Source organism: Artemia franciscana, chromosome 5 (genome assembly GCF_032884065.1).
Source record: "Artemia franciscana chromosome 5, ASM3288406v1, whole genome shotgun sequence".
Taxonomy (NCBI): Eukaryota; Metazoa; Arthropoda; class Branchiopoda; order Anostraca; family Artemiidae; genus Artemia; species Artemia franciscana.
Genome location: NC_088867.1, coordinates 3,187,854 through 3,202,040, shown reverse-complemented (window position 1 = coordinate 3,202,040; position 14,187 = coordinate 3,187,854). Strand labels below are relative to the sequence as shown.

The window sequence follows — 14,187 nt, the reverse complement described above, 5'->3', positions numbered from 1 at the left end:
ATATACAGACCGGGACACCGGGATACAAATGACGACCGGGACACAGGGAATATAAATGACGACCGGGACACAGGGACACAACTACAATGGGGACGCCGGGGGGCAAAGGGGGATATAAATGACGACCGGGACACCGGGACACAAGGAATATAAATGACGCCCGGGACACTCAAAGAGAAATCACAGACTGGAACACCGGGACACAAATGACGACCGGGACACAGGGAATATAAATGACGACCGGGACACAGGGACATAACTACAAAGGGGACGCCGGGGTGCACAGGGGGATATATAAATGACGATGGCGACTCAGGGAATGGTCGATTAGCAATCACCATCAACAAAGCTCAAGGGCAATCATTAGAATCATGAGGTATAGATCTGAATACGGATTGTTTTCCCATGGACCATTATATGTTGCATGTTCAAGAGTCGGTAAACCTGAAAATCTATTTATATGCACAGACAATGGGACAGCAAAGAATGTTGTATATTCGCAAGTTTTACGTAGTTAAAAACATGTATATATATATATATATATATATATATATATATATATATATATATATATATATATATATATATATATATATATATATATATATATATATATATATATATATATATATATATATATATATATATATATATATATATATATATATATATATATATATATATATATATATATATATATATATCTATATTCACAGGTGGGACATAGGGACACAACTACAATGGCGCGTAACTAATATGGCGCGTAACGACTTACGCGCGCGGGGGGGCTTGGGGGGGGGGGGGCGCGAAGCGCCCCCACCAACTAGGTGTTGGGGTGGCGTGAAGCGCCACCCCAACAGCTAGTATATATATATATATATATATATATATATATATATATATATATATATATATATATATATATATATATATATATATCCTTAGATAAATTGCAGCAGCAGCAACTAAAAATCAAATTTCGAAAAACTGGTTTTAATTATAAGGAACATCTATTCGAACACGAAAGAATGAATAATTAGTGTAAATCAGAATATACCTGTTTGATGTATCCAGCAATCAAAAGACAACCTTAAACTATTACGGTTGAAAAACGAAGTCTTTCTTAGTTATAAGTTGAATATCTCTCATTTTGAACATTAGCCACTTTTGATTAATTCCTAATATAGTGGAAGTCCAACCATCAATCTCAATAAGAATTAAATAAAAAAAAAACAAATTTTTTTAAATGAAAGTAAGGAGCAACATTAAAACTTAAAACGAACAGAAATTGCTCAGTATATGAAAGGGGCTTTTTCTCCTCAATGCCCCGCTCTTTATGCTAAAGTTTAACTCTTTCTCTTAATTCTATTTTTAAAACAGAAAGAAACCTTAGCTTAAAGAGCAGGACGTTGAGGAGGAAAAGCCCCTTTCATATACGAATTAATTTCGTTCGTTTTAATTTTAATGTTGCTCCTTAATTTCATTTTTAAAAACTATTTTTTTATTTAATTTTTAGGCGTTTTTGAACTAATGCATGTTTTGATCTTGGATCTCCTCACATAAATAATTCAAACGAAATTTGCATATTAATTAATTGCAATTAATCGGAAGATTTTGAGAAAAAAGGAGCGAGGGAGGAGGCCTAGTTGCCCTCCAAGTTTTTGATTACTTAAAAAAGCAACTAGAACTTTTAATTTTTTACAAACGTTTTCATTGATAAAAAATATATGTAACTTACGAATTAACTTACGTAACGACCTTCTATATTCGTATGTTTTTATTGCGTATATGAGGGGGTTCAACCCTCGTCGATACCTCGCTCTTTACACTAAAGCTTAGATTTTGTCCCAATTCATTAAGAATGACCTCTGAATCACAAAGGCCGTTGAATAAATAGCTGAAATTACTAAAAATACTTTAGCGTAAAGAGTGAGGTATAACGAGGAGGTAAACCCCTCATATGCGTAATAATTTTTGTTCGTTTTAAGTATTAATGCTGCTCCTTACTTTCAGTAGAAAAAATTTCATATTTATATTTTCATTGTTCGTCAAATAATGCTAGAAGATCCTGCGCCCCCTTCATTGAAATTCTCTTCCCCCATGAGAAGTTTCTCCATGGAAAAATCCTCCCACGTAGCCGCCCCCCCCCCCTCATTCTCCCCCCTAAACCAAAAAAATCCCCCTGAAAACGTCTGCACACTTCCCAATAACCATTACTATGTGTAAACACAGGTCAAAGTTTGTAACTTGTAGCCCCTCCCACTGGGACTACGGGGGAGTAAGTCGTCCCTATAGACATATTTATTAGGTTTTTCGACTATGGTGAATAAAATGACCACCTCAGGATTTTGATCCGGTGACTGTTGCCAGGTTTCCGGTTGGTTGGTTGGTTTCCGGTTGGTTGGATTCCGGAAACTGGTTGGTTTCCTGACAGGTTTCCTGTTTGATCCGGTGACAGGTTTTTCGACTATGGTGAATAAAATGGTTATCTCAGAATTTTGATCCGGTGACAGTTTGGAAAAAATGAGCATGGGAGTGGGCCTAGGTGCCCTCCAATTTTTTTGGTCACTTAAAAAGGGCACTAGAACTTTTTATTTCCGTTAGAATGAGCCCTCTCGCGACATTCTAGGACCACTCAGTCGATACGATCACCCCCGGGAAAAAAATAACAAAAATAAAATAAATAAGCATCCGTCATCTGTCTTCTGGCAATAAATGCAAAATTCCGCGTTTTTGTAGATAGGAGCTTGAAACTTCTACAATAAGGTTCTCTGATACGCTGAATCTGATGGTGTGATTTTCGTTATGATTGTATGACTTTTAGGGGCTGTTTCCCCTATTTTCTAAAATGAGGCCAATTTTCTCAGGCTCGTAAATTTTGATGGGTATAACTGATCTTGATGAAACTTATATATTGAAAATCAGCATTAAAATTCAATTCTTTTTATGTAACTATTGGTATTAAAATTCCATTTTTTAAAGTTACGGTTACTATTGAGCCAGGTCGTTCCTTACAAACAGTTATCACAGACTGTTTGACTTTGTATTCTTGTAAGTTTATATAGCACTGTTCTTCAATAAGATTATGGTAAATAAGCTGTATTGGGTTCTTTGCCTAGTTTTTCAAATTGTTTCCATATAGTTCTTCAAACTGTCTGGGTACAAATTTATTTCCATATTCTGAGACAATCCTGGAATAGCAGTGTGTAGCGTTGTTTCTGTTCTTTTTGGTTCAGTGCAAGAAGAACAGGGGAATGAACTTTTTTTTATTTAATCTAGGCTATTGAATAAATGGCGACAAAAGAATAGAGCTTCGGTAATATTCTAGACGAGGGCCTTTTTTCTGTCTTGAAAAATCCTTGCATTAGGAGATTGGAACTTTCCGGAGTGAATTTACAGCCTTCTCTGCCGCAAGGGTAATTTCTAGCTATTGCCTCTAATCCTTCCCTATTTGCAGGACCTATAAAATTGCATATATATATATATATATATATATATATATATATATATATATATATATATATATATATATATAGGGAGGTCGGGGGGAGGGACTGGATTTTGGAAATTTTTAGAGGTAGGTGTTACTTAAGTATAAATAATATTAGAAAGTTTGTCCGGGTAGGTATGAGGTATCGTGATGATTTTCTTTCATAATTAGTTTTATTCTCTTTTCAGTCTATGTTTTGTTGCTGTATTTTTTCACTTGTTTTGTGTATGTCACCATGGCCCAATTGGGCTTTCGTGTGAATAAATCTATCCATCTATCTGTACCTGTTATAATTTAGGAAAGAATTTTGTTTTAAGTCTGCTATTCTTTAACTTTATTCTTTAACCTTATAGAGAACACTACATGAATGATTTGTTTAAAAGTCTAGTCTCTTTAGGATTTGTTTCGAATTTAAAAGCTTATTGCGTTTGATTTTTGGTATATTTTTTTTCTTTCGCCCTTTTGCTTTTATAGACTTTTTGCTTTCAGTAAAGCACTAGTCAATTTCATGGTTGCATACTTGGAGAAGTGGTCATTTTTTCCTTCACAGGATTTTTTCTTTGCTATTGATTTACACTTTACACTTATGTGTAGGCTATCTGATATTTCAATCGTAATTTTTCCTCATTTTGTTCATAATAGCGCTATAGTGAGGCATAATAATGTTATAATAGCGTTCGCTATTTTTGGGTTAGTTTGAGCTATTTTTGGGCTAGTGATTCCGTCACTTTGGGCTATACGTTCTGCCAAAAACCTGACAACAATGCTTGAGGCTAAGTTGATTTTTTAGTTTTTAGTTCTGTTGCGGATCTTAAAAGAAGTAAGCTTTTTCTTTCTTCTTTTGATGTGTTTTTGAACGTCAAATATTATTTGTTGGCTTAGTAAATTATTTTTTACATCTTTTAATTGATTATAATATATTCAGCCATACGCACAAAATAAGCCATTCGCACAGAAATTAGTTTCAAGGAATCAAACTTTTTCTGGGGCGGCGCAAACCCAAAAATAACACTAAACATTGTCAAGTTGTATAGAAAACATAAAAAATGGGTAAATATACGATATATGTGGCAAGAAGGGCTCAGCCCTTCTCACCTTTTGCTGCATTTTATTAATTGAACAGTTTGTTTTGCAAATAGTTCACTGTTGTACTTAGCATAATAGATATATATCAATAAAACTGGGTTTATGCTTTAATCGGAATCTTCATTAAGCCATTTATTGTATCTAATTAAGCTACGCATTGTTATTTAAGAAAATTTCTAGGTTAGGTTAGCCATTTTTTATAAGGAATCAATGGAACATCGAGCTCAATTGAGAATTGGGGATCGATTCTAATTCAATCCCTTTTCGAAGCCAAAAAACTGGGTCTCGATTAACTGATACTCTTGGTAACATTTATTTTGATTCATCCATCTACTTGAAGTGATTCTTGCTGCGGTAGCACTTAGGATCAGTTTTAAGCACTGCCTAGTGTTTCTATTTAAGATTAATTTAAAAACTGAGATTACGAAGTTCAGAATTAAGTACAGGATTAAGAAGATAGGGCATATAAGAAAAACATTGAGATTCAACAAAAAATTCACATTAACAAATTACTTATCAAGTAATTTGTTTCAACAGGTTATTTAGTTAATTTGAAAATTTTAAGTTGCATTTAAATTACCTGAGTATGCATTTCCTTACTTTGTAATTTGTTGAGTTGCAAGTCCCCACACAAACGCCAATATCAATCGTCTGAAAATATAATAATTAGTTCTCTAAAGAATTATATCTGTACATATTTAAAATATTTAATCATGCATGGTAAAAACTTAAGGTCGTCGTTAAAACTATGAAGAAATTCAGCCTATAATGGTTATGGAAACTACACAATTACTAGGGACAATATTCACAAGGTGAAAAATTTTCAGACAAGCATTAATTTTCAGAATAATATTCACTAATTAAAATTTTCAGACAAGAAGGAACATGTTCCTATTTTTCCTGAAGAATCGCAAATTTTACCTTACGCTGGTAACAGGGACGAATATCTAAAACCCGGCCTTGATTTGGCCTTTTATTGACATTAAATAAAAGAATAAGTTTTTTTTCAACTGCAAGTAAGTAGCGACATTAAAACTTAAAACAAACAGAAATTATTCCGCATATGAAAGCGGCTGTCCCTCCTCAATGCCACCCTCTTTACGCTAAAGTGCTTTATTGTTTCAAAAGGTAGAGTTGTGAGAAAGAGTCAAATTTTAGCGTAAAGAGCGGGGCGTTGAGGAGCGGACAGCCCCTTTCATATACGAAATAATTTCTTTTCGTTTTAAGCTTGAAAGTTCTTATGCCGAACTGGCCAGACATGACAATAAACAATCAAGAGAGATAAAACTCTAAAACAGAAAACTTCAAACGAGACGACGGCCAGTAGAATTAAAAGACTAAAACAACGCGGATATTTCGCCTGTATAAAACAAGGCGTCTTCAGCACAAGATAGAAAATTAAAAGAAAACTAATCTAAAAACAAATAAAAACCACCACCAAATATAATAAATACAATTGTCGCTACTTATCCACGTAGGGAAATGCAGCTATGCGAGTTACTTCAATGAGAATCAAAGAGCAACTGAGGAAAATTTACGAAAATTGAAACTTAGTTAATTATTCTGTTGCGAAATAATCCTTTTGTAAGCTAACATTGAAGCAACTCTTTTTGGTCTAGTGGGTAATCTTGTCCCCTGGTGATTGTGTAAAAATTTTAATTCCCCCGTCGACTATTGGTTCATTTTTTAAAAGAGGGATTCGTTTTTTTTTTAGGGATGTTTTATTTTGTAATAGTTACCTGATTAAATTCATTGATAAAATAATAAAAAATAGACGCATTAAACACAACAATAGGGTTATTGGGGTTTCACAGTGCACAGAATTTGACTTACCGAAACGTTTCATTTCTTTACCTTATGTACCTACTTTGGGGGAGATGCTTAAAAGAATTTTGGGTAAACATAACATTGATACTTGTTTCTAATCAGTGAGTAAATAATCCTTTTGTAAGCTAACATTGAAGCAACTCTTTTTGGTCTAGTGGGTAATCTTGTCCCCTGGTGATTGTGTAAAATTTTAATTCCCCCGTCGACTATTGGTTCATTTTTTAAAAGAGGGATTCGTTTTTTTTTTAGGGATGTTTTATTTTGTAATAGTTACCTGATTAAATTCATTGATAAAATAATAAAAAATAGACGCATTAAACACAACAATAGGGTTATTGGGGTTTCACAGTGCACAGAATTTGACTTACCGAAACGTTTCATTTCTTTACCTTATGTACCTACTTTAGGGGAGATGCTTAAAAGAATTTTGGGTAAACATAACATTGATACTTGTTTCTAATCAGTGAGTAAATAATCCTTTTGTAAGCTAACATTGAAGCAACTCTTTTTGGTCTAGTGGGTAATCTTGTCCCCTGGTGATTGTGTAAAATTTTAATTCCCCCGTCGACTATTGGTTCATTTTTTAAAAGAGGGATTCGTTTTTTTAGGGATGTTTTATTTTGTAATAGTTACCCGATTAAATTCATTGATAAAATAATAAAAAATAGACGCATTAAACACAACAATAGGGTTATTGGGGTTTCACAGTGCACAGAATTTGACTTACCGAAACGTTTCATTTCTTTACCTTATGTACCTACTTTGGGGGAGATGCTTAAAAGAGTTTTGGGTAAACATAACATTGATACTTGTTTCTAATCAGTGAGACCATTAGGTAGTTTTCTTAATTCTGGGAAGGATTTTACCCGGGGGGATTTAGTTAGTGGGGTATATAAAATTCCTTGTTCCTGTGGAAAGTTTTATATTGGTAAAACTCACCAACAATTTACTGAAAGATTTATTGAGCATCGCTACTCAATAGAAAAAACCCTACAACTAAGAAAGCCTCCCAAAACTTTTGTTTCGGCTCTAGCTGAACACAGATTCTTTTATCCTGAACATTTTATACAATTTGATGAGGCTACAGCTATTTCTAATGATAGAGGTTTTTCTCAGTGGGCGAGGGAGGCTATAGAAATTAAAAAACATATATTTGCTAATATTTCAATAAATAGAGACACAGGGAATTTAAATATTGACCCAATTTATGATATTCTTTTAAAAAATGAACCAATAGTCGATGGGGGAATTAAAATTTTACACAATCACCAGGGGACAAGATTACCCACTAGACCAAAAAGAGTTGCTTCAATGTCAGCTTACAAAAGGATTATTTCGCAACAGAATAATTAACTAAGTTTCAATTTTCGAAATTTTCCTCAGTTGCTCTTTGATTCTCATTGAAGTAACTCGCATAGCTGCTTTTCCCTACGTGGATAAGTAGCGACAATTGTATTTATTATATTTGGTGGTGGTTTTTATTTGTTTTTAGATTAGTTTTCTTTTAATTTTCTATCTTGTGCTGAAGACGGCTTGTTTTATACAGGTGAAATATCCGTGTGGTTTTAGTCTTTTAATTCTACTGGCCGTCGTCTCGTTTGAAGTTTTCTTTTTTAGAGTTTTATCTCTCTTGATTGTTTATTGTTTTAAGCTTTAATGTCACTCCTTACTTGCAGTTGAAAAAACATGCTTTTTTATTTAATTTCTAAACGTTTCTTGAATTAATACATCTTTTGATTTTGGCTACCTAATACGAATAATTAGAACGAAATTTGGATATTTATTTTATTTTTTTTATTTTTTTGGTTAAATGGCTTTCTCATTGTTTTGATCGGAAGATTTTGAAAAAAGGGGTGAGGGAGGAGGCCTTGTTGCCCTCCAATTTTGGTTACTTAGAAAGGCAACTAGAACTTTTTATTTTGTTTACGAAGGTTTTTTTTTAGTAATAAATATTCGTAATTTACGAATTAACTTATGTAACCAACTTCTATAATTTTATTGCGTATATGAGAGGGTTCGCCCCGTTGTCAATACCTCGCACTTTGTACTAAAGCTTGAATTTTGTCCCAATTCTTTAAGAATGACCCCTGAATCACAAAGGTCGTAGAATAAATCGTTAAAATTACTAAAAATACTTTAGCGTAAAGAGCGAGGTGTCGAAGAGGAGACAAACCGCCATATACGTAATAACTTCAGTTCGTTTTAAGTTTTAACGCTGCTCCTTACTTCCGCTTCAAAAACTTTTTTTTCATTATTTTTTTTTAAATAATACTAGAAACTTCTCTTTTCTTATGATAAATTCCTTCATGGAAAGATTTTTCAACGTAACCCCCCATCCCCAACAGGAAAAAGCCCCCTGAAAATGTCTGTACACTTCCCAATAACCATTACTATATGTAAACAATGGTCAAAGTTTGTAACTTGCAGCACCTTCCCCAGGGACTGCAGGGGATCAAGTCTCCCCAAAAACATAGTTATTAGGTATTTTGTCTATGCTTAACGAAATGGCTATCTCAAAATTTTGATCCTGTGACTTTGGGAAAAAATAAGCCTTGGAGGGGGGCTAGGTGACCTCCAATTTTTAGTCATTAAAAAAGGGTGCTAGAACTTTTAATTTCCGTTAGATGGAACCCTCTCACGACATGGACCATTAAGTCGATACAATCACCCTTGAAAAAAAAAAAACACATCCGTAGTTTTTCTTCTGGCAAAAAGTACAAAATTCAGCATTTGTGTAGATAGGTACTCGAAACTTCTACAGAAGAGTTTTCTGATACGCTGAATCCAATGGTGTTATCTTCTCCTATTTTCTAAAAATTTTCTCAGGGGAAGGGAAATTTTCTCAGGCTCGTAACTTCTGATGGATAAGACTAAACTTATTATATTTATGAAGCTTATATATTTAAAATCAGCATAAAATAGGTTTTCTTTTTGTATCCACTGGTATCAAAATTTCTTTTTTTAGAGTCTCTGTTACTATTGAGCCGGGCCGGTCCTTACTACAGTTCGTTACAACGAACTGTTTGATAAACAAAAAGCTAATCATCCAATCAGAACACATGGAAGCTGTTTTTCAATGCAGCACAAGAAAATTACTTCCTACATCGGCTGATTTGTTTGACGTTTTGTCGGTAAAGCACCAAATAGAGAGGAGGCATAACATAAATTCCAGATGAATAGATCTTAGCCTGAACAAAGTCATTTGTCGTGCTGTTGTACAGCCGCCATGAAACCGCCATGAGTCTGTTATGCTTAATTTAAAAAATATAATTTATAAATTAAAATATAAAATATGATACTACGCTGCGTAATTAGACATAATTTAATTCAATTCAAGAAAATATTAATTAAATAATTTAATTCAATTCGATTGAGAAATTTAATTCAAGGATATATTAACTTTGTTTAAATGATACATTTTGATTGAATGGTTAAGGATATCTCAAAAATTTTGAATAGGACGTTTTCTAAAGGATTTGCATATTTAATATTATTTTCTTGGGAGCTTTAAATATTTTCTTATGCATACATCTTCCTTTTTTACGGTAAACTAATTTCCCAAGCTCACCGTTCTTTACTGAAAAATTATTGATAGGTCTATAATGACATTTTAAATTAAAAAGTATGGAAAGTAAAGTTTCATTTGACAGGCATTAAGTTATCAAAAAGTAACCAAAAATGAACAGCAAACGATTTAGTTTAATCGTCAAAGCAGATGAAATTCAGAATTTCCATAAAATGCCGACGATGCAGATCCACTATGACTTAAAAGCTATAGGAAGATCCCCGGTGCAAAAAATCGTTATTTTGAATCCAAAGCCTTGGAATATTTTATATAAGTAATAAGTCCTAACATATAAGTAATATAATATAATATTTTATATAAAATAAATAATATTATAAGTAATGATATAATATATTATATAATTATTTAGTCCTAACAATTTCTTCTGCTTTCACCTGGATCGTAAGATTTGACTAGACATTAAAATACTAATGTTACTTTAAAGGGAACGTATCACTACATAAGATTAATTGCAAAGCTGCAAAGCTTATACCCCCCCCCCCGCTACGTTAAAATACTGACTCTACCTATGAGCCAACAAAATCTAATGCATAAAATGCTAATATTCGGTCTAGGATTTATTATTGATAATGACTGTAAATAACAAGACTTACCATAAGCTCGGGTTCTGCTTCTTCACTATCATTATCAATGTTACTATAGTCATAAATATTCTCAAGTTTTGACGCTCGATAGCATGAAGGATGACAGCTGCATTCTTCAATAGTCTCGACACATTGGATACCATTTGGCCCTTCTATGGCCAATGTTGCGTTTTTTGTTGGGACACAAGTTGCATCTGCAAATTAGATTAAAACTGAGCTAGGGTTCCCTAAGAATCAATGTATGTCTTGCCTAACACCGAACTCTTAATTTCGTTTAATACAATATCTATTAGCTTTTGTTTGGTAGCCACAACAAAACCGAGAGAAACCTTTGGAAGTAGCTCACAGTTTAAAGCAGAAATTTGTCCATAACAGAAAGTACCACTGATACATATGTACTCCAAGTAACGCGTCAGTACAATACCAGTAACACTGGCCAGGGGTAGCATCAGCATTCTTATTAATTAGTACAAAAAATTATTTAGAATAAATAAAAGAAACGCTCATGCTATAAATGAACAGAAATACCCATTGATACAACAAGGACTAGCATCGCGTATAAGGAAGACAAGGCCTTGTGCCCACCTGGATTTTTTCCTTCTTGACTTTGAAAATTCCGTTTTTGGCGAGAATTTGCATAGAACAAAAATTTGTATCCCCTTAATTTTGAAAAACACAATTTGCCCCCTAATACCAAATTTTTTGGAATGAATACCACTGAGAGGAGCAATAGAATATATTCTATAACAGAAAAAGAAAGCTTGCCATCAAACAGTTCGTGGTAAGGAACTGAAGTAAGGAGCGACCCGGCTCAATAGTAACCGAAACTCTACAAAATGGAAGTTTGATACCAACAGCTACATCAAAAGAATTGCATTTTAATGCTGATTTTAAATATATAAGTTTCATCAAGATTAACCTTACCCATCAAAAGTTACGAGCCTGGGAAAATTTGCCTCATTTTAGAAAACAGAGGGAAACACCCCCTAAAAATCATAAAATCTTAACAGAAATCACACCATCAAATCCAGCGTATCAGAAAACTTTGTCGTAGAAGTTTCAAGCTCCCATCTACAAAAATGTGGAATTTGGCATTTTTTGCAAGAAGACAGATCACGGATGCGTGTTTATTTGTTTTTTGTTTGTTTTTCCCCTAGGGGTGATCTTATCGACTCAGTGGTCCTAGAATGTCACAACAGGGCTCATTCTAATGGAAATTAAAAGTTCTGGTGCTCTTTTTTGAAGTGACCAAAAAAATTGGAGGACACCTAGGCCCCTTCCCACGCTAATTTTTTCCCCAAAGTCACCGGATCAAAATTCTGAGATAGCTATTTTATTCACCATAGTCCAAGAGCCTAATATCAATGTCTTTGGGGACGACTTACTCCCCCACAGTCCCCGTGCGAGGGGCTGCAAGTTACGAACTTCGACCTGTGTTTGCATATAGTAATGGTTATTGGGAAGTGTATAGACGGTTTCGGGGGATTTTTTGGTTTGTGGGGGGGATAGTTGAGGGGGGTTACGTGGGAGGATCTTTCCATGGAGGAATTTGTCATGGGGGAAGAGAATTTCAATGAAGGAGGCGCAGGATTTTCTAGCATTATTTAAAAAAACAATGAAAAAATAAACATGAAAAGTGTTTTCTACTGAAAGTAAGGAGTAGCATTAAAACTTAAAACGAACAGAAATTACCTCCTCGTAACGAACAGACGTTTACCTCCTCGTAATTCCTCACTTTTTACACTAAAGTATATTTATTAATTTCAACTATTTATTCTACGGTCTTTGTGATTCAGGGGTCATTCTTAAGGAATTGGGACAAAATTTAAGCTTTATTTAAAGAGCGAGGTATCGACGAGGGGTGAACCTCCTCATATACGTAATAAAAACATACGAATATATAAGTTCGTTACGTAAGTTAGTTTGTAAGTTACGTATATTTTTTACTAATGAAAACGTTCGTAAAAAATTAAAAGTTCTAGTTGCCTTTTTAAGTAATCGAAAGCTGGAGGGCAACTAGGCCTCCTCCCTTGCTCCTCTTTTCTTAAAATCTTCCGATTAAAACTATGAGAGAGCCATTTAGCCAAGAAAATGAATATACAAATTTTGATTTAATTATTTATGTGCGGAGAGCCAAGATCAAAACATGCATTAACTCAAAATCGTCCAGAAATTAAATAAAATAAAACATTTTTTTTTAACTGAGAGTAAGGAGCGACATAAAAACTTAAAACGAACACAAATTATTCCGTATATGAAAGGGGCTGCTTTCTCATCAACGCCCCGCTCTTTACGCTGAAGTTTTTTACTGTTTTAAAAAGAAGACTTGAGAGAAAGAGTCAAACTTTAGCGTAAAGAGTGGGGCGTTGATGAAGAAGCAGAGGAGGGAGGAATCCCTCCTCACGACTGGCATCGTCGCATATGCTAGACCCTGATTCTATGGCTCTCTCAAATGTAATTTTGGGAGACAATACAATGTCTGGTTTAATCGTGCTATTAGGCCTTTATTAGTGATGACCAAGAACCAATATGATTTTTGGGACTTTTTTTCCATTATTCTGGTGGGCTTTCACACATATGAATTTTTCCTAGGGTATAACTGAGAATTATTGGATTATATTACTACGATTATCCTACATAGGTTTCGTGGAATCCCCTTTTTCAAAATCCCAATCTTGATACAGATGGCTATACAGCCAATAGATTCGACTTGTTTAACAGAGACATTTAATGGCAATGAATTCCAAGCCAAGCAGATTGTAGGACAGAAAAACTTGTAGTCAAGCTGTACCTCCATCGGAAATTGACCAAATAAGGAAGACTTTTTACGGCTCATGTGATCCAGCATGTCTACTGGGTTGGTGGCCATTTATCTTAGGATGCAGATATTTGGGCCCTTCGCCCTACTTATCAGATAAATATCCTTTTTTTGTTGTTTTGATCTTTAAGTTAAAATTATTCCCGTTTTGGGACTCTCTGTCTCACCCCCCCTCCCGCTTTATTGTTAAATACTACGCAAAATTTTGGTCTTTTCTCTTGCACGTAATCTTTTGGTAGCTTCTCGCATACTTGTTAATTAGCTTCAAGTAGAAACTGTGTAGTTATGATGAGTCATAACAGACCAAAAAGTATTTTTAAACGACTAGACATTTTTAAAACTTGGTTGGGGCATAAGGGAGGGCTAGTGCATACATTCAGAAGACACGCGGCCACGCGTCACACCTCCTGATGCTTAGGATTGGTTGGTATCCGTGAGCTGTGCCTCTTTCTGTTTTGTCCTCTTGAGGCCAATCGGCCTATTAAATTTGCAGCTTCGCGGGACAAGTGACTAAAAACCGGTGGGGCAGGTACTTGGGATACTATAATATTTATGTATACACACCTCGTGGATTAAATATGCTGATAGAATGAAATCGAGACTTAAAACGAACAAAATTATTATCCCTCCACTTCTGCCGTCATAAAATTGACTAACGCTTACTGAAAAGGCAAAAATAATGGAATAAAGGTTATTTTCTAACTGTTAGGAAAAAACATCCATTTAGAGGACAGTACTCATTATCCAATCATCGCCCCTGAGTGTATGTAGCATATTTATTTGGTAAATTTACCAG

General features: G+C 34.4%; 2 protein-coding genes across 4 annotated transcripts in view; one reads left to right on the top strand and one right to left on the bottom strand.

The window, feature by feature from the left end:
- Positions 1 to 14,187, top strand: part of LOC136026884 (BOS complex subunit TMEM147-like) — a 344,819-nt gene that overhangs the window by 127,086 nt on the left and 203,546 nt on the right. The window lies entirely within an intron of this gene.
- The window catches only part of LOC136026883 (uncharacterized), a 46,300-nt gene that overhangs the window by 7,822 nt on the left and 24,291 nt on the right, over positions 1 to 14,187 (bottom strand). For 2 of the 3 annotated variants that reach the window (XM_065703686.1, XM_065703685.1), the window contains exons 5-6: positions 10,583 to 10,767; positions 5,157 to 5,227 (exon numbers count right to left, since the gene is read on the bottom strand). In XM_065703686.1, coding sequence (XP_065559758.1) covers positions 5,157 to 5,227; positions 10,583 to 10,767 — 256 coding nt within the window. The remainder of the gene's footprint in view (positions 1 to 5,156; positions 5,228 to 10,582; positions 10,768 to 14,187) is intronic. The other variant, XM_065703688.1, reaches the window with a different exon arrangement.